The sequence below is a fragment of the Phytophthora infestans genome, genomic scaffold, assembly GCF_000142945.1.
Source record: "Phytophthora infestans T30-4 supercont1.2 genomic scaffold, whole genome shotgun sequence".
Classification (NCBI taxonomy): Eukaryota; Oomycota; class Peronosporomycetes; order Peronosporales; family Peronosporaceae; genus Phytophthora; species Phytophthora infestans.
Window position 1 is genome coordinate 2,107,550 of NW_003303757.1, and position 20,110 is coordinate 2,127,659.

The window sequence follows — 20,110 nt, forward strand, 5'->3', positions numbered from 1 at the left end:
GAAGGTACAGCTTTGCTGTTTTTAGACCGAGTCTTTCGCCAACATGGCTTGCCTGAGGCAATTGTCTCGGATCGAGACCCGCGCTTCACCGCGAAGTTCTGGACGTCCCTCTTCAGAGTGCTCGGCACTCGTTTGAACATGTCCACAGCGGACCATCCGCAGACCGATGGTCAGACCGAACGCGTGAATCGCGTTGTGGAGGATACCCTCCGAAGCGTATGCGCTGAGGCGCCAAAACGCTGGAGCCAGATGCTCCCACTCGTTGAGTTCGCATTAAATAATGCAGTGCACGCCTCGACAGGCTACACTCCGTTCTATGTGAACGGCTTGGTTAACCCTCGCGTCCCACTGACACCGCCACGCAGTAACTCAGGGCTTGATGGGGGAGGGATAGCCGAGCGGCTAGCTGATGTCAGCCCCGTTGCGGTTCGCAAGCAAGTCGATGACTTTGTCTCTTTGCGACTGAGCGTAATGCGTCAAGTACGCGACGCTATGGCTGAAAGCGAAGACACGCAGAAGGAACATGCAGATGCCAAGGGCAGAAGCAATGTTGAGCGGTTTGAGGTCGGTGACCAAGTTTTATTAAACGCTAAAAACTTACCTACTCATGCAGTGTCTGCAGTCTTCAAGACGAAGTTAAAGACCTCGGATCATAGGACCGTTCAAGGTCGTGGTCAGGAAAGGCCTAGCGTATACGCTCATCCTTCCGAAGAAGATGCGCACGCATCCGGTCTTCTATGTTGGCCTACTTAAGCCATACCAAGCCCCTGCTCAGGTGGGCGCGGAGGCGTTGGCACCAACGGTGGCTGGGCCACGGACAGCTGCAGGGCATCAGGTGGTAGAGCCACGGGAGGCTGAACGACAGCAAGTGCTGTTGATCAGCCACAGATGGCTGATCAACAGCATGTGACAGAGCCACAGGTCGCGGAGCGAAGTGCTCGAGATGCAGGAGCAAGGCAAGCTGAATGTTCAGCCGAGCGACTGGACGCTCAAGGTCCGAGACCTGGTTGTGAGTCAACAGTGGTGGCTCTAACCTATCCACAAGGTGGATCATCTCTTCGAGATCGACCGATGGGCGGTGAACGTGAACGTTCGCGTCGTGGACGCCGGCGTCGTATGGACGCAGACGCCGTTCCGGCAAGTGCTGACTCTCCCCGCGAGAGCCCAGCTGAGGCAAGGCCTCCTCCTGCTCTGCTCGATGAGCATGGTGAGCTCCACTTTCACGTGGAACGCCTTGTGGCGTGGCCTAGACGCCAGGGTCGTACCCAGTACTTGGTGAAGTGGAGGGGTTACCCTCACTCACAGAACTCATGGGAGTTTGAGGTTATCCTCCGGCAAGATTGCCCTGACGTCGTTGACGCTTACGACCGGGCACATCATGTGCCGAAGCGCCACCATGGCGTGCGACAGCGTCGCCAGGCGCTGGGCGCCTCCCACTAGCGTGGGGAGCGATCAGGTCAGTAGTTGAGCTCAGGCTCTGACCAGTGGCTGCAGCAGCCAGCTCGTACGTATGAGCGGTGCTCGCAGCGGGAGCAGGAGGTGGAGAGACCTCGTAGTGTTAGGGACATGGTCCCAAAGGAAGCCAGTGCTTCGTGATGTGCTGAACAAGGTTCAGGCACAAGCGTCTCGATAGACGCATAGTTGTTCTGAAACAACTTGCTTGATGAGCATGATCCAAATGTGGATGCGCTGTAACAGCGAAAGTGGTGTCCCGGACGGGGATCGAACCACTGGCCTTTGGGTTGACAGGCCGGAGCTCTACCATTGAGCTATAAGGGCGATGCCCGTACGTCAGTCCGAGAACGGACTACTCATGGTATGAAGGGGCTGCGCCCCGGTGGGATTTGAACCACCGACCCTGTGGCCTCCCAAAGCCCACCGGTCCGATTACTGAGCTGAAAAGGGCGTGCCCATAAGCTCGTGCATTCCAAGGACCAACAGTTCATGGAACGAGAGGGCTGTGACCTGGTGGGTTCGAACAACCGACTTGTGGCTTCCAAAGCCAACGCTCGACCACTGAGCTTAAAGCGGATTGCTCTTAAGCTTGTCCAAGCGTGGATAATCGTTCATGGAACGAGAGGGCTGTGCCCTGGTGGGTTCGAACCACCGACCTGTGGCTCTCAAAGCCAACGCTCAACCATTGAGCTAAAAGGGTGTTGTCCTTAAGGCTGTCCAAGCGTGAACAATCGTTCATGAAACGAGAGGGCTGTGCCCTAGTGGGTTCGAACCACCGACCTATCGCTTGTGAAGCGAGTGTTCAACCGCTGAGCTGTTGTCGACGACTCGAATGAGTCAAGAGCATTGCTCTAAGCGGTTTGCAGCTCTTGGAGTAGGCGCGGAGCGCGAGCGTAGGTCTGAGACTGCTTGAGAGCAAGATGCGCGCTGCGCTTGGAGCATTGGGCCGTGGGTCGACGACGAGAAGTTGGGCATCAGCGATGCGTAGGCGTTTGTGAGCTCACGGAGCTGTACAACGCTGGTGTGAGGTGTAGTAACCTCCGCCGTCTTAACAAGACGTGACCTCGCTGAGGATAGTTTCGAGAACGGAATGTTCTCATCTTAGTGGGGGAGAGTGTAAAGGGGTTACATGGTGTGGAACACACAGGGGTACGAAGTACCCGGAGAGTTAACAAACTCTCAGTACATAAGTTGGAGAGTTAACAAGGTCTCTCAGTACGTTGGCCGAAAGCCACACGTTATGCATTTGATTAGGTTTAATTATGCTAGATAGTTAAACAGATACATTTACCCCTAGGCGGCTTGGCCGCAATAATAGTAAATAAAACACTTCTGGTTTTGAAGCATAAAAGTTAAGGTATTAACTTTGAGCCCTGGTCTTGGGCTGTAAGTGTCCTTTGGATAAAGAAATTAGTATTAGTGACTCTTTGAGTCGAACGTCTTCCTCTGACGCTAAAGCTACGGCAGCCCCGCTGCAAGTTGGATGGACTTGATCCTCTAGTGAACTTTAACACGACGGTTCTTGTTTGACTAGTGTTGCCACTCTCGATAAGGATCCAGGCACTTTGTCCCATGAAAAGCTAGGATCCACTTGTGGGTTAGCCGGATCTGGCGGCCCGGCTTCCGCTCTCTGCGATCCTCCGTCCGCCGACCCTGAGTTATCTAGGGACCGGCTCTGGGGATCATCCCCGGTCTTGGATCCAACCTCTACCGCTTGGATCTCAATTCGACGATCCCTCTGTAGGATCTTTCGCGGAGTTGGGTATGAAGGCCAATCCACCAAGGGGCCAGTTGGCTCCACCAGGGGCTCCCCTTCTCCGAGAGATTTAATCTCGGTAGTCGCCTCGTACGCCAGATTCTGCCATTCTCTATAACGACGGGATCCCACTGACACATATCCAGGTCGCCTAGGGATACCGTCCTTCGCCAACCATCGCCTGATCTCCTCATAATGGTCCAGTAATAGTCTCTTGCTGCTGACGTTCGTGACCTGGAGGTATTGCGATCGACCTGGTCCCTGGATTACGGTAGGCACCCATTTCTCGCCCCGAGTGACCCACAGTTTCTCATGTTCCCCCACTTCAACTGATCTGGCAGTTCCCAGGTTTCTCCGGGCTCGATCCAGGTCGTCTTATCCGCCCTTATGATCCTCATCTTCGCCCCGTACAACGGTCGCCGTTCGCTGAGCTGGACCCGCATCTCGTCAGGGAAACAAAGTGTCCCATCCGCCAGATCCAACCTCACTCCGGCTGGCACCATGAAATCCATCCCGAGGATGGCGTCTTGACCAGCGAGATCTCCAACCCAAATGTCAAACCAATACACCAAACAACCTGCCAACGTGACCTTGATTCGCGTTCTCCCGTTTGTACGGTACACGCCTTCACCAATCCCAACACAATCTTGGATCCGACTCCCATCCACTTGGCACCCAACCTTACGAGCAAAGGCGGTATCTAGTATAGACACCTCGGCACCACTATCTAGGAGTAGGATTGCTTTTTCATTGTTGATCTTGCCCCCTACCTTGGCTTGTCTGAACCACTTTCCTGGGGCATGGTACTTCCAGTATCCACGGGACTCCCCTGTTAGCAGATCCATGGATCTAACATCCTCAGATCCACGGGATTCAGTGACCTGACAGACCTTAGGTGGATCTGCAGTGACCTCACCCTTGGTAGGCTCAAACCATCGATCATGTTGGTGTTTCTCCCAATAACCACGTGCCTCTCCTCTTTGTAGATCCAGGGTTGAAGAGACTTCGGATCTGGCAAACTCATCCACTTGGCGCAAACTAGAGATCTTGGCAACTGACACTTCATGTAGATCACGTGTAGTATCGACTGGATCGAGGGTCCTGCTACCTGGATCTAGTGATGTCTTGTTCACAAATGCATAAATGCAATACCTAGAACGCTCGGCTCGTACCGGATTCAAACCCCGGCGAGCGTCCTAGTTTAACATCTTCTCGGCCACTTCTGGCAACATCCCTCTGTGCTTGGCTGGATCAAACCACTGGCGGATCTGGTTGTAGAATTCCTCCATCGGACACTTGCCGACGTCGTGAATCTCGCCACACCCCGCGACACACGTAGAAGCAATGATCTCCGGGATGACCTTTCTTGCCACATTTCTCACAGACCAGATGTTGCCAGCATCCAGATTCTGTGTGCTTCCGGGATCCGCACTGCGAACACCTGATTTGCGCTGTCCCGTCCATGAGATCTCGGGATCTGTACATCCCACGGCCCCCGGGTACGGTATCCCTCGATCGAGAGTTGTCTCCGGTCTTCGCCGTTCGATCGTTGGATGCAGTGAGACAGACTCGACGGTAATCCTCTGGGTCGGAGTCCGAACTGTCGAATCCTGATTCAGTTCCTGAGTCGGGCGCCGTGACTTGGTGGACACGTCGAGCTGGAGCCGTGAGCGTCGGAGCCTTTTGGCGATACTTGCCGGATGCGACCGCCGCCTTCTTCTGGCGGTGTTTCGCGCGATCCACCGCCCGCAGCACTTCCTCAAGCTCGTATGCGTCGGGAATTCGCAACAGGGTCAGCCTGTCGGCCAGATCCACGTCCCCCACCGTCTCGATGAAATGATCCACGTGTTCCCGCAGTACCTTGAATCCCCCATCCTTGATCTTCAACTTGGCCCGTAGACCGGCCACATTTAGTCGATGTAGGTATTCTAGCGGGGATTCATCCGATCTGCGGCGAGCGTGGTAGTATTGTCGTGCCACCGACACTCCCAATCCAGAGTACTGGGTCTGGAAACTGCGCAACAAATTTGGCCACTTGTTCCTGGTGGATTGCCCAGCTGCCGATACCAGTTCCTGGCTGGCCCCGCTAGCAGATCCGCAAAGGTCAGACACTTCTCAGCATCCGACGCTTGATCTCTCATGAGGGCTGACTTAACTTTGCTGATCCATGTTCTCGCTCGGTCCTCGTCTTGATCCTTGCCCGTGAACTCCTTCAGATCCGATATGGCTGAGATCCGTACCCTCTGGATCATGGACGATCCACCTGCCCCGGCTGTGGCTGTTGCTATCACTGCTGACGAAGTGGATGGGCCATCCAGATCATATGGGTCGAACTCATCATGGGAGTTGTCTCCCTCCACGGACTCCATCTCCACGTCTCGTGCTCCATGTTCGTGGAGCACTTGCACTTGTGGCACGGGCGCTCTCATACCCTGTTCGGCCAGATCCGACTCATCGCAGCCTCGAAGTGTCGCTGCAGGGTGCCCGAGGAAGTGTCGGAAGAGCCTGTGGCCGTCTGGTCCACTGGCGAGACCGGATCCGTGAGGCGATTACCTTGAGCCCGATCTGACGATAATCCCACTGACTTCTTGCCGGATCTGGCTCGATCGTGGCTGGATTGTGTCAGATCACGCGTAGGGCGTACTGGATCCCGAGCCTTCACGTTCACAGGGACTTCCTGTCCCCGGATCCTCGCCCGCGCTTCCAGCATGGATGCCCCGGAGGGTCCTAAAGTCATGCGTCGTGGTTCGGACGACGTGTCTGATTCATCCTCAGCGGCGGATTCGTAGTTCGAGGACGCAGCTTGGCTGATCCTCGGCGACGACACTGGATCCATAGTGCGCGACCTTTCTCCGGTGATATACTTAACTCTGGCAAAGAGGTCCCGCGTCGCGGATACTATGAGATCCAAGTCTAGCTCGAAGATATCCTCTGCGTCGAACACACCAGCTACGATGCCTGACTCCGTAAGCAAACGTAATAGATCTTTGACTGCCACCAACTTGTTCGCCGTTTTCGTTGGTGCTCTCACCGGTTCCCTTGGATCTTCGATCTGTCGTGGATTCAGGATCCGCATGACAGGAGCTTGATGCAGAAAATCGCGTAGAGCTTGGTGGCGATACACAAACTCGAGATCCTTGTCGGACTAGCTTGACCTGGATCCAGCTTGGTCTTCTTCCGACTCTGGAGCTTGCATCTTCTTCCGCGTAGTCTTACTCATTTTCGTCTTCTTTCCTGTTTCTTCGACTAGCGGGCTTGGGTTTAGGTACGGTGTTGGCTTAACCGGTGAATCTGCAGATGCATACCGTTTCGCCTTCACTTTCCCTTGTTTTGTTAGCGGATCTTGACTTGCGTCAAGCTCCGCAGGGGGTCCTCGAGGGGACCTGGGGAGGATAGAGAGGTTTCTCTTCTAAATCCGGATCCACCTCTCTTCCGTCGACAGAGCTCCTCCCAAAACTCCATCGATCCGCGGATCTTGTTTCATTCAGCAGCGTCTTCGTCGATCCGACCTCCGACGACGCCTCTTCCCCTGGATCAATCTTCACTTGAGCATCTTCTTGGGACTCACGGTGAAATCCCGAGTCACCAAACGATCCGGGCACGCGCACCATTGTGGTGTAGCGAATTAAGCAAAATCAGCGAGATTGCCGGATCCAACTTACCAACTGCGCCCAGACACCGACTAACGGAGGGACCCCCCGATGATCCGTGTTCTGCTGAACTTTCCTCACCTTGTGTACCCGTCTGTAGGGCGGGATCTTGCTCTCTCGGTAACTTCCGAAGAGTTCAAGTGGTGAAGCTTGAGTGTCTTGGCGAGACGTGGGGATGGGGTGGAGCAGCAGTGGAAAATCTTCACTCTGCGTCCGTGGATGGTTCCGAATCCTAAGCGAATATTCGAGCTTATGGATCCGGGGCCTAGATCGTGGATCTAGCCGTAGGGTTGCCTTGCGGGTGTGTCCCTTGCCTTTGCGTTTCCTTTACGTCGTACTTGCCGCCTCCTGTGACGGGATCTTGAGAGTTGAGACCTTCTAGGGTGTAACCGACCAAGTAGTAAATTCGGTTAACCTGTCGGATCTGCACAAGTAAAGGAAAAGCTCACTAGGTTGTAGGATCTGGCCAATGTATTATCCAGTTATCGCTACCAACACTAGATTCGCAATTCCCAAGCTTCTCCTAGCTCGTACGGCCAATGTAGTTCCGGTTCTTGAGGGCAGGAAGGCACTTGCGTGTTACTGTGCAAATTGAGGTCTGTATTGATATTTAAGCCTATACCTGCCTGGATTTCTACCTTCTATGTCTTTCATCTGCTAAATCCCTTACCAGGATCGGCTGCATGTCCCTTCTTCCCTTGACCCATCATCCCAGCTGTGTTATCTTCAGATCCACCGGATCCATGACGTAATCATCATGGTCACCCTATTATGGGTACACTCATCCGGATCCAGGTCGCTTGGATCCACCTCACTGTAATTGTACACTCGCCGTGGATCCGAGCTCTCCAATCATCCAACATCATCTTGCAACCGTCTGTGATCTCCATTGTCCCACGAAAGTTCGAGATCCACTGCATCCATCATCCCTATACCCTGGATCCAGATCCCTCAAGGCGGGATCCTCCCTCCATGGATCCGAACTCGGAAGTATGGGATCCGGGGTACCTCGCGGTGGATCTTGACTCCTCATTAGCCGGGGCTACTAGATCCATCTTCAGAGGGCACCGACCATTCTTCCTTCATAAGATCCACACCCGATCCACTCTTGTATAGTATATCCCATATCCATTTAAGTGAATCCAGGTAAGGGTGGATCCGAGGTAAGTCTTGGTGGATCTTGCCTTCTCGTACATCGCTCAAACCAGACGCATCGTCACTTCATACGGGGTGCTGCTCGTCATGGCTAATCCACCACCGGCAACTTGCATCCGTGCCACCAACCCAAATCCTCTCTAATCACTTGAAATGTCACTGATTCGGGATAGTGACCCCGCGTCAGGCCCATTCTCTTATTTCTGAGAAAGCACTTCCCCACAATATTCAAAGGCGTCTGTGAGATACCACGCCGGGGATGCTGCACTACCGCATAGGAGACCAGCGCTGGAGCGACGCTGGCGCCGCCGAAGCCCAGCCTGGAAGCACTGGAGAAGCCACTTGAAGCTGGTGCGCCGAACCGCTCAACATGCTGTAACGGGACGCTGCACTGTCCCAGCTTGCTGCGATTACGAAGGCGCTGCCTGCTACTGAAGCCGTCCCGCGCACGGAACCCCTGTAGACGATTTTCTTGAGACCGAGCGACTGCGGTTACCACCGTATCTGCCACATTACTGGCGTGGCTGTTTCCCGTTTCCACTCTGCTCAATGAAGTTGGTTTGTAGTTGAGGTTGTCCGCTGGATAGCCCACTTCCACCGCTAGAAGCACCGCCGCTGGCAACTGCGCCATGTTGCTCGCGGGCACGAGCGGTCATTTCGGCGTTCACCAATTCTGCACGCGATGCATAGATAGTGAATTCATTCGGTTGAATACCACGGCGGGTTACGTCGTCGGTAATCTTAAGGTAGACATTCGTGGCGCTGGTGAGCAGCAACCTTGCCACACGACTGTCAGGCATAGGATCATTGTTTTCAGCAAGGATGTGCTGCATCCGGAGCAAGTCCTTAATGTATTCTTCCACAGTTTCATCTGACTGAAGCTTCCGAGCGTAAAGGTCCGCCATCACCATGTCAGTGTTAACACCAGGTCCATGACCGAAATCCTGGAATATACGGTCCCAAAGCAGTATAGGATCCGCCCTGAATACGATGTCCTCGTAGCGTAGCAGAACCTCGTCGAAAATACACGACACTAGCAGTCCCTGGGCTTTGCGACGTCGAACGTCCCAACGGTTCTTCTGGGCAGGTGTCATGTTGTCGCGCAGCGCCTCATTGCCCTGCACCAGCTGGTCCAAGCGAGACATCTAAAGTCCGGCCATGACACGCATGCGCCACGTCGGATATTCGGACGGCTGGGAAAGCTTCTTTCCTACGTCGAACTTAGTGATTGCTTCGATCTTGGGCATGTCTTCTTCTTGTTCTTGCACGCAGGCAGGATTCACGTCACCAGCAGGCACGTGTGCTTGGTAGATCTTTGCAGGTTGTCCGTAGCTCAGAAGGCGCGACTGAGGCTGAGTGATCGAACGCGGCCGATCTCAGTAGCTTGTCTGCGAGCTTGGCTGCGCTCCAAGAAGCCGAAAGTCTTGTGAGGCTCCGTCGCTGACGGAACGTTGGACATCCAACGGCATTGCTAATAGCGTCAGTTCACCAACTTGAGATTGGGACAGGCTTCTGTCACAGCCAACCGAAGGTGTGCATACCCCCAAATCTTGGTGCTGATTGGTCAATGTTTCCGTAGGGTTTGGGCTCATAACCTGAGACGTGGTACGTTTCGGGGAGCCGGCAGGCTTTGTCGACTCGTCCGGTTCGTCGTTCTGCATTAAGAAGAGGAAGAGCGCCTGCGGACACCGGAGTAGCAAGGCAGAAGCCTTACAGGGACTTGAGGGGCTTGGCAGCGCAGTGCTGGATTCGGAAGTGAGACTCTAGGAGCCCCGAGTGCGCGCAGCGCACTCCACCTTCGCTGTACCCTCGCAATCCGTATGTTTATATTACTGTTTGAGCCCTCTTTAGCTGATCTTGTGCTGGTCGTTGAGTGTGCGCAGCAGCACTCAGGAGGCTTGTCCGCAGAGCAAACTCTGCAACGGGCAGCGCCTGTGCAACGGCAGCAATGGCAGGCTCAAGGACTTCCATTATGGATAGGAAGAAGAGAAACTCGACGTGCAAGGAGTGTGAACAGAAGGGACATTGGAAGGGCGACAGAGAATGCAAAGGAGCGAACCAGCAAGCTGCTGGAAACCAGGAAAGAAACCAACGAGTACAAGCTTTCTCTGGTGTATTTACGAACAGTGTGGATGGTGTTGCGCACCAACAACCTCAAGCCGCTGCTGCTGGCTTTACCTTCGATGAAGTTCGTCATGTTCTTGGTGAACAAGCGGCAAGACAGCTACGTGATGAGTTGGAAACGAAGCCTCCTGCGCCTGCGGTGGATGCAGAACAGTTTTCGCCTACCTCTACACCTCCACAATCTCCTGCTGAAGCTCGAGGGGGATTGGTTAGCATAGTTATGGGCAGTCATGAAGACAACTGTTTTCCGGATTTGGCACCGGATGAAATGGAATGGCTACTTGACAGCGGATCACAAGCGAATCTTTGTGGAGATCTGTCGTGCTTTTCTTGATTGAACGTGGAGTCGCTGGAGAACTAAAGATGGCCCTTGACCAAACAGAGACTTTGAATGCGAGCGGAAGTGTCGTGATGGGCGTGAAGAACCATCTCTCAGGCCAGTAGGAGCCTCGGCGCCTTGATGACGTGCAGTACTCACCGAATGCTCACGTGAACCTTATAAGTCTTGGCTACATGCAAGCCTGCGGCTTTGTCGTGCATATCAGTGAGGATCAGCGCACTACATGGCTAACCAAGAACGAGATCAAGCTGCGATTTGATCAACATGATAAGCTCTACCGTCTACGAACGAAGCGTTAACACAGACTTGTTGCTGCGGTAGAAGCTCGTACCAACATGATGGGGTTATTGCACAACCGCTTAGGCCATGTGAACATGAAGACAATTCGAGAGTTGGCAGCCAGCAAAGCCGACTTCAGCGTTAAGATCAATGAGAACTCGCTTTCTTCCTACGACTGTGTACCCTGCATTACTGCTAAGCTTAAGCGCATGTCCTACAAACGTAATCCGGAACGTCGTAAACACCTGCCGGAGAAGATCTTTGTTCCGTCGGCGACGAGACGATCACAGGTGAAACGATGTTCTTGTTGGTAGTGGACGAAGCTACGCGGTACAAGTGGTGCTATCTACTTGCAAACAAGAACGATGCAGAGGACAAGATCAAGACTTTGATTCTAAGACTTAACAATAAGTTCAAGAGACAGTTGCGCACGGTGGTCACGCTGCATTCAGACCAAGGAGGCGAGTTCCTGAGCAGCAGATTGAAAGACTTCTGCGAAGAACTTGGCATCCAGAGTGAGAACACCAACTCTTATTTTCCTGAGGAGAATGCCATCGTTGAGCGAGCGAACGGGCTCGTACTGCCGCGACTACATGATGTGCTACATGCTGCAAGTCAGACCGATTTGTTGTGGGGAGAAGCTCTCCTCCATGTCGTGGACACGGTGAGCCTGCTACCTACAGCTGATCTGGATGGTAAGTCACCTTTTGAAGCTCTATACGACAATAAACCTACGCTACGGTACCTGCGAACCTGGGGTTGCTTGGTGCACTCGCACATTCCGAAGGAAAGGACGTATACCCGAGACAAACTCGACCCGCGTGCTGAGTTGGCTCTTTTCCTCGGCTACTCTACAATCACGAAAGGCTACAAGCTGCTGAATTTGAAGACCGGTTGCGTCATTCAAAAGCGAAGTGGAAACGTGTTGTGTCATGAGAGATTTACTGCTGCTCAAGCCTACGTGAAGCAACTACTGTTGAACACCTACAAGGATGGTTACGCCGACTTACCTGATGGGATTCTGGTAGTGCCGATCGTGAACTCGCTTGAAGACCGTCTCTTTCCCGAAACCGGAGATCCGCTGCGATCGTCCGTATTGCCGAGCGCTGGAAGACTTGATAAACAGACCGAGTTAGCAACTAGTCTAGAGCAAGTGGGAGAGCAAGACGTACCCGCTCAGCTGTCGATGACGCCGTCCGACGATACTAAAGCAAGCTGCCTGAAGAGATCTGCTGCGCAGACAAAGACCAGAACGGCAAGCCGATTAGTGAAACGGAAAGCAGATGACAACGAAGCATACACACCTTCGAAGAAGCTGCCTGCAGCTGCTACTGCAGAGTCAAGAGCAAATACTATTCGCCGCGCGAAGAAACTGCCTGCTCACCTGAAGGAGTACATCGTTGGGTCAGTCATCAACTTGAAGCAGGACATTCCAATTCCTACCACTTACAAACAAGCCAAAAAGAGCGACTACTGGCCGGAGTGGGAAGCAGCCATGAAGGACGAGCTGACGTCGCTGCGTCAGCATGGGACCTGGAAGCTTGTGTCGAGAACCAAAGCCAAGTCGCAAACTGTGATCACAAACAAATGGGTGTACACGGGTAAACGAGACGCCCAAGGACGAATCAAGAGATTCAAGGCGCGTCTTGTCATTCACGGCTTTAAACGAAGCTTTGGCGTTGACTATCTGGAAGCCTATGTCCCAGTGATCCGATTCGAGACCATCAGAGCTGCTATTGTCTACGCTAGAAAACGTGGCTGGGATGTCTACCAATACGACGTGAAAACTGCTTTCGTTACGGTCGATTGGAGGAACGAATCTACATGGAGATACCTGCTGGATCTACTGAAGGATTACCTGGAGGTGAAATGATTTGCCAACTGATCAACTCGCTGTATGGATTAAAGCAAGCTCCTACAGTGTGGAACAAGACGTTGCACGACTTTCTGGTGGACCTCGGGCTCACACGACTTGACAGTGACTACGGACTCTACGTGAGGTACAACAACGATGAGGTCGACATGCTGTTGGCTGTCTACGTTGACGACCTACTGCTAATGGGACCAGCGGCGCTGTGTAGCAAGGTTGCTGCGCAACTAGAAGCCAAGTTCACATTGACTAGCATGGGCGAGGCAAGGTACCTGCTTGGGATCGAGATTACTTTGGACGCTATCAACAACAAGGTGATCTACAGCCAGCGATCTCATATTTACAAGCTGTTAAAGAAGTTTGGACTGGCTAATTCCTACGGCTGCAGGACACCTCAATCGACGACTGAATCCAGAGCTCAAACCAAGGACCAAGATAAGCCTGTCGACATGCCTTACCGTGAATTGGTTGGAGGATTGCAGTATCTTGTCTCTGGATCGCGACCGGATATCGCTCACGCAGTCCGTCATCTTGGGAAGTATCTGTCCTGCTACACAGAGAGCCATTTCCGAGAAGCCCAGCGGGTGCTGCGTTACCTGCTGCAGACACGAGACTACGCATTGCACATGGATGTAGTGCTCGGCACGGACGTCTGTATTACTGCGTTTACGGACTCCGACTACGCGAATGATCTGATGATTCCAAGTCAGTCTCTGGCTACGTGACTCTACTTGATGGTAATGTCATTTCCTACGCTTCAAGAAAACAGGGTATCAACGCCCAGTCGAGCACGGAGGCGGAAGACGTTGCGATGAACGAAGGAGGCAAGGACATTCTGTGGATTGTGAATTTGTGTGAGGAGCTGAAGTGGCCTGCGGCCACACCACTGCTGCGCGGTGACAACCAGGCGGCGCTGTACCTGACCGAGAAACCTGGAAAACATTCTAACACAAAACACATTCGCAACAAGTACCACCTTTTTCGTCACATGGTCGAAGACGGCAAATTAAAAACACTGCAAGTGCCCACCAGCGATAACACGGCTGACATCATGACCAAGCCACTTGCACGTGCCAAATTCAGCCAGTTTCGCGACCAGCTGAAAGTGATGCCTATCAGCCTGCCCTTATCTGCTGCTGCTACTTATGCAGTACTAGCTACAAACGCCGAGGAATGCCAAGACGGTGTGGACCAGTACTGGTAACGTTGTATTACTGAAGCCTCAAACTATGCTACAACTGCTGATTGCTCAAGCTACGGAGACCTGCTGCGATCAGGTGCCTCCGGTTCCTGTGAAGATCCTGCGTCGATCTTACAAGTGCTGTCCACCCTCAATACTTGCGATGCCTCGACTCGCGTCGGGTGGGAGTGGGAGTGTGAGATACCACGCTGGGTATGCTGCACTACCGCAGATGAGACCAGCGCTGGAGCGCCGCTGGCGCCGCCGAAGCCCAGCCTGGAAGCACTGGAGAAGCTACTTGAAGCTGGTGCGCCCACCGCTCAAAATGCCGGAACGGGACGCTGCACTGTCCCAGCTTGCTGCGATTACGCAGGCGCGGCCTGCTACTGAAGCCGTCCTGCGGACGGAACCCCTGCGATTGCTGCCGTTGCACAGGCGCTGCCCGTTGCAGAGTTTGTCCTGCGGACAAGCCTCCTGAGTGCTGCTGCGCACACTCAACGACCAGCACAAGATCAGCTAAAGAGGGCTCAAACAGTAATATAAACATACGGATTGCGAGGGTACAGCGAAGGTGGAGTGCGCTGCGCGCACTCCGGGCTCCTAGAGTCTCACTTCCGAATCCAGCACTGCGCTGCCAAGCCCCTCAAGTCCCTGTAAGGCTACTGCCTTGCTACTCCGGTGTCCGCAGGCGTTCTTCCTCTTCTCAATGCAGAACGACGTTCCGGACGAGTCGACAGAGCCTGCCGGCTCCCCGAACCGTACCACGTCTCAGCGTCTTCGTCGTGACACCATGGGCTTCGTCGTCTTCGCAACACTGTTGGACCAAGAGCGCTTGGGGTTGACGTTGGACGCCATCTCCTCAAACTCGGCCAGTATTTAACCATCTGCTCCTTCATAGGGAGCTACGTTCTCGCAGCTGTTGCCCCACCGTGTCCTAGATGAGCGATGTAAACTGATCAGGCGCGACGGCGCGGTCTCTTTCACCTATATAGACACAAAGCACCACTCAGCGCAATTCAAGCAGACGGCAAAAGCTCGGCTGCCCAGAGTGTTGGTCATATTGGTGTGGGGCACATATCGGTCCGAGTGCTTCATCACTCACTTTCACTTTGGAGTGTATAGAACTGGAAGGGCAAGATGCGTGCGAACGAGGATAAGATCGCGCAGCTGCTGGACAAGGTATGCCATGCTGCTGAGTCGGTAGTGCTGACGTCCTGTATGTAGCAGATACTCATGCTGACTCTCTGTGTGTGCGTCAACAGACCACGGACTTTGACAAGGATGAACGCTACATGGCTACATCGGATCTGTGCGTCGAGCTAAACAAGGACGTCGACCTGGGACCGTATATTGAGCCAAGGTGCGTGTAGCTAATTAAATAGAGATTTAACTTGAGTGAGTATGACTCACCCAGCCTGTATGCTGCGTTACAGAGTGTGTGCGGCGGTGCTGAAGCAGCTGGACGACAAGTCGAACGACGTGCAGTCTATCGCAGTTAAGTGTCTGGGCATTTTGGTCACTAAAGTGCAGGTGGCCCAGGTGGCAGACATCTGCGCCAAGCTCTGTGATCTCATTCTTAATGGCAAGCCGGAGCTCCGGGATATCTACTCGATCGGCCTCAAGACCATCGTGGCGGACGTATCCCAGACTACGGGAGCGCCCATCGCCACTGTCATTTGCACTCGGCTTATAACGGGTCTGAACAAGGATAAGGATGCCGCTGTGAAGGCCGAGACGTTGGACATCTTAACAGATCTACTGCGTCGCTTTGGCTACGACGTCGCCACGGAGCACGCGACGATCATGGAGCTGCTGATGATACAGCTCACGGACGAGTCGCCGCTAGTACGCAAGCGTGCGACTGCTTGTGTGGGATCGCTGGGTGTGATGGCGTCTGATGTTCTCGTGAGCCGCTTGGTGGAGCACCTGATCAATGGAATTCAAGGATCTGCCAACTCGTCGAACGTGCGCACGCTGATCCAGACCATTGGAATGCTCTCTCGAACGGCAGGGCACCGTCTTGGACAGCATTTGGACGCGGTGATCCGCATTCTGGTACAGTTCTGCGGGGACCCCGAAGATGAGTCACTGCAGAACGAAGACTCTGACGATTTGCGTGGAAACTGTTTTCAGGCGTTTGAAGCGTTCGTGATTCGATGTCACAACGAGATCACGCCTCATGTGGAGGTTATCCTGAAGCTCGTGATGCAATTTATTCACTACGACCCCAATTACAACTACGTGGACTCTGCTGATGAAGACGAAGACATGGATAATATAGAAGAGGAGTATAGTGATGAGGAGGGTGACTACAGTGACGACGACGACACCAGCTGGAAGGTTCGTCGAGCTACCCTTCGTGTTCTAACGGCAATTATCACGACGAGAACCGAACTTCTGGAGCAGCTCTACATTCACTGCGCCCAGCCTCTAATCTCGCGCTTTAAAGAGCGAGAAGAAAACGTTCGTATCGATGTATTTGGGGTATTTGCAGAACTTCTTCGTGCCACCCGCAAAACTCTCTCGAGCTCAAATGGAACTGGTTCATTCCATCCACCCACGGCGAACGCTTGTGTTACCCAGCTGGAGCAACGTCTGAATGCTATCGTAGTAGGAGCCAACAAGCAGTTTGGCATGAGAGCTTCTGTTCCGTCGCGTTGTGCAGTGGTAGCAATGCTGAGTGAACTTGCGATGGTGGAGCATGGAAAGCTGGGGGACTATATTGGTCGTTTGATGCCGAACATTCTCCATGCAGTGGATGACAAACACTCTGATTTGAAGCTGGACGCGCTTCTGTTCCTTCGATTGCTCGTGGATACGCATACAATGGAGCCGTTCCAACCGCATATTGAATCGGTCGTCAAGGTTGCCGTCCAATGTGCAAGGGGGGACTGGTACAAAACAGTGGCAAAAGCACTTGGACTGATTGAATCTCTTGTCCGAGCTATCCGAGCTATCCGATCTGAAGGTGGAGGTTCGACCTACAAACCATATGCGACTTCTTTTTTCGAGGCGGTGCTGCCTAATTTAAAGGTTCATGACATCGATCAAGAAATTAAGGAGGCCGCTATCAGCAGCATCGGCGAAATTGTTGCTGTGCTTGGTACGTATAAGAGAGTATAGTCGCCGAGAAGTTGTCGTGCTAACGCTAGCTGTATAGGTGATGAGCTCGGTGCACGCGTCGGAGAAGTCTACCCATTGCTCATGGAGCGTCTCAACAACGAAATCACACGGGTTCAAAGTATTAAGGCCATTGGGGCTGTTGCTTGCTCGAAGCTCAACTTGGATATGTCGCCCATTCTCGTGGAGTGCACCCAAACGCTAGCCCAGCTACTTCGTCAGCAGTCCCGCACATTGAAGCAAGCGACATTGGCCACTCTCAATGACCTGGTCGTCCACAAGGGTGTCAGCATGCCGGAAACGCTACACTGCGAAGTGCTGCTGGAAGCTTCCCTTCTACTTGTTGACGTCGACCTGCAATTGTGCCGCATGAGCATCACACTAGTGTCAAATTCGCTTCGAGTATGCCCACGTGTTGCTTCAACGGATGCTTTTTTGCAGAGTGCGCAAGGAAAGGCACTGGAATTGTGCCATAGCTCCATGCTTCAAGGTCCTACTCTAGATGCACTGAAGGGCCTTTTCGCGCAGCTGACGCAGTTAAACACACCTGGCTGCAGTTTTCCGGAGCTGTTCAAGGCGCTGATGGCAACGCCTACGGAAGAATCGAAGCACTCGGTGCTGAACATTGCTCGATGCGTTGCAGGAACTTGCGTGGCAACGACGGAAGAGAACCGTAAGCTGGCTTTCGCCAAGTTCGTCGGTGATATTACACAAACCGAGTCCGAAAAGAACAGAGTTTTGGCGCTCTATTGCTTGGGTGACTTTGGGCGCAAGATCAAGCTAGCTGGCTACACTGACGTGAAGGAACTCATTCTTAAGTGCTTCAAAAACGCGGGCGAAGAAGTTAAGGCGGCAGCTGCGTATTCACTTGGAAGTATTTGCGTCGGAAACATGGAAGAGTATTTGGACACCATCATGGTCAAGTTGGAGCTTGGAGAGAACTCGTACCTGCTCCTGACATCACTCCGCGAAGTCATCTCAGACCATGCTGCGAAACCCCATCATGGTTTCGCAATGTATGTGGACCGTGTCCTTCCTGTACTCCAGAAGATGAGTGCTCGTCAGGAAGAGGGTGTGCGGAATATGGTGGGCGAATGCATAGGAAAGCTCGCTGTGACGAACAGCGCGAAGATTATGCCTATTGTGACGGACCTGTGTGGATCATCGGACGTCTGGTCGCGTTGGACTGCGGTGACGAGTCTCAAGTACGCGTTGACAACCACGGCTCAGGATCCTGCAGTCAACGCGATCTTTGCTCACATCGACCCCTTCTTGGCGGCGCTTGAAGACGAAGATTTACACGTGCGTCGTGCTGCTCTGCTGGTGCTCAACACTGCTGCTCACCACCATGCTCACTATCTCATGCCATACGTTCGAGAACGCATCTTCCCCGTACTCTTGAAGGCGACTGAAATCAAGTTGGAGCGTGTGGTGGATCTCGGTCCGTTCAAACACAAGGTGGATGACGGTCTCCCTCTTCGTAAGGCTGCATATTCGTGTGTGGAAACGTTGGTCCAGGTGCTGCCACAGCAGCTCGATATCAGCCTATTCTTCGATCCGCTGAAACGAGGTTTGGGAGACCAGGACGACATCCAAATGCTCAGCCACCAGATTTTGATAAAGATCTGCTACGTGCAGCCTGGCAGTATTGTCGGTGCTCTAGATTCGTTGATGGAGCCGTTAGAGAAGACTGTCAACAGGAAGGTGAAAGAAGACCAGGTTGGTCCCGAGGTCGAGCGCATCAAAGACCTCATTCGCAGCGCGTTGCGTGCGCTCGATGCAATTAGTGCTGTGCGTGACGCAGACTCGTACCCAAAGTTGAATGCTGTGATGGAGAATGTGAAGAAGAATAAGATGCTGGGCCCACTTCTGGAAGCTATTCGAAGTGAGCGTGTAAGCAATTGAGCTCTGCAAACGTCATGACAACAGACACGAGCTTGATGGAATAATGCGTGGATTTACAACAGTCGTAAACGCCGATGTCATTGCATTTTAACCATATCCGCTTACTACAGCTCTACTGACGTTTCGTTCCCAGCAAGCACAGTTTCAGGCGTGGGTTCTTTCTTTTCAAATGCGAGGCTTTGCCCAACTTCTAGTCTTTCACACTACACCTTTGCCAGGTCAAGATGGTGCTACTCCACTTCAAAGTGGTGAAGTAACTAAACCTTTTTAAAAATTATTCTCAATTTTTACATTAGAGTTTATGTCACTTCACAAATATGTCGAGTAAACGCACTCCGTACTTCAAAGTGGTTTATTCGCGGTTCAAAGCGGATCAACCCTCCTGAGCGTGTGCGCGAGCACTTCATTGCCATTCCTCGCTCTCTCTTATCAATCTTTTACCAAGCCCTCAACCAAGCCAAGCCTCTACCTACCCCAAGATGCCCAGAGCCCCGCACCTCGCATTTGCCAGAGCTCGTGTCCTCGACTGCCTCCGTGTCGGCGGTGACTGGACGCTTGTGGCCGCCCACAACGGAATCCCCGCCACCACATCACGTCGATTTGTGGAAGCAAACGGAAGCACACGTCGCTGAACGAGCCGACTTGGTACTTGTACGGCTGGCTCCGTACTCTTCAATATGTAACCCCATTCAAGGTACGCAGTATACTGTATTACAATATTTTTTTAAATGGCATACTAACCGACTTTTGAACTGGTGCTACAGGGTGTTTTAGTGCTTTTAAGGCCAAGATCAAGGCCGACCTTGCCTTGCCCCGTAAAGGGCTGGTTGTGGAGCATCCTCGCGGGACGGTTGCGGCTGCTCGGATGGAGAAACTGGAACGCGCGGCGAGACGCCGCATCGGATGTATCGACACGCACCTTGCTAACAGGTTGACACTGCATTGCCAGCATTCCGTTGCTGCCGCGGAGCGCATGGAAGACATGCAGTACGGCACCTAGCTGCAGCTCGGACCACTTTGCTCTGCGTTTTCGCACTTTGAATTTCCTTTTTAGTGCTACTTTTTCGTAATCAAATTTTTTTTTTTTTAAAAAAATCCGGTTTGAAGTAGAGTAGCACCATCTGGGCCTGGCAAAGGTGTAGTTTTCTTTCGTTTGAAGGTCTTGTTTCCTCCGTTGTGGTGTACTGTACTACCTCCGCTCGGAAAATAAATCACCTTTCCAAACATATTTCGCAGCGCTCCGCCTCGTTCTTTTTCATGATTATAATGTTTGCGG

The 20,110-nt window shown here is 53.0% G+C and overlaps 1 protein-coding gene across 1 annotated transcript; it reads left to right on the forward strand.

The window, feature by feature from the left end:
• Positions 1-14,515: 14,515 nt before the first annotated feature.
• PITG_01502 (Cullin-associated NEDD8-dissociated protein, putative) lies at positions 14,516-18,834 on the forward strand (the record flags this gene model as incomplete). The annotated part of the gene is made up of 7 exons (XM_002908116.1): positions 14,516-14,652; positions 14,802-14,889; positions 14,932-14,988; positions 15,072-15,169; positions 15,243-16,149; positions 16,216-16,912; positions 16,970-18,834. The coding sequence occupies 7 exons, from the start codon at positions 14,516-14,518 to the stop codon at positions 18,832-18,834; spliced, it is 3,849 nt and encodes a 1,282-aa protein (XP_002908162.1).
• Positions 18,835-20,110: the final 1,276 nt, after the last annotated feature.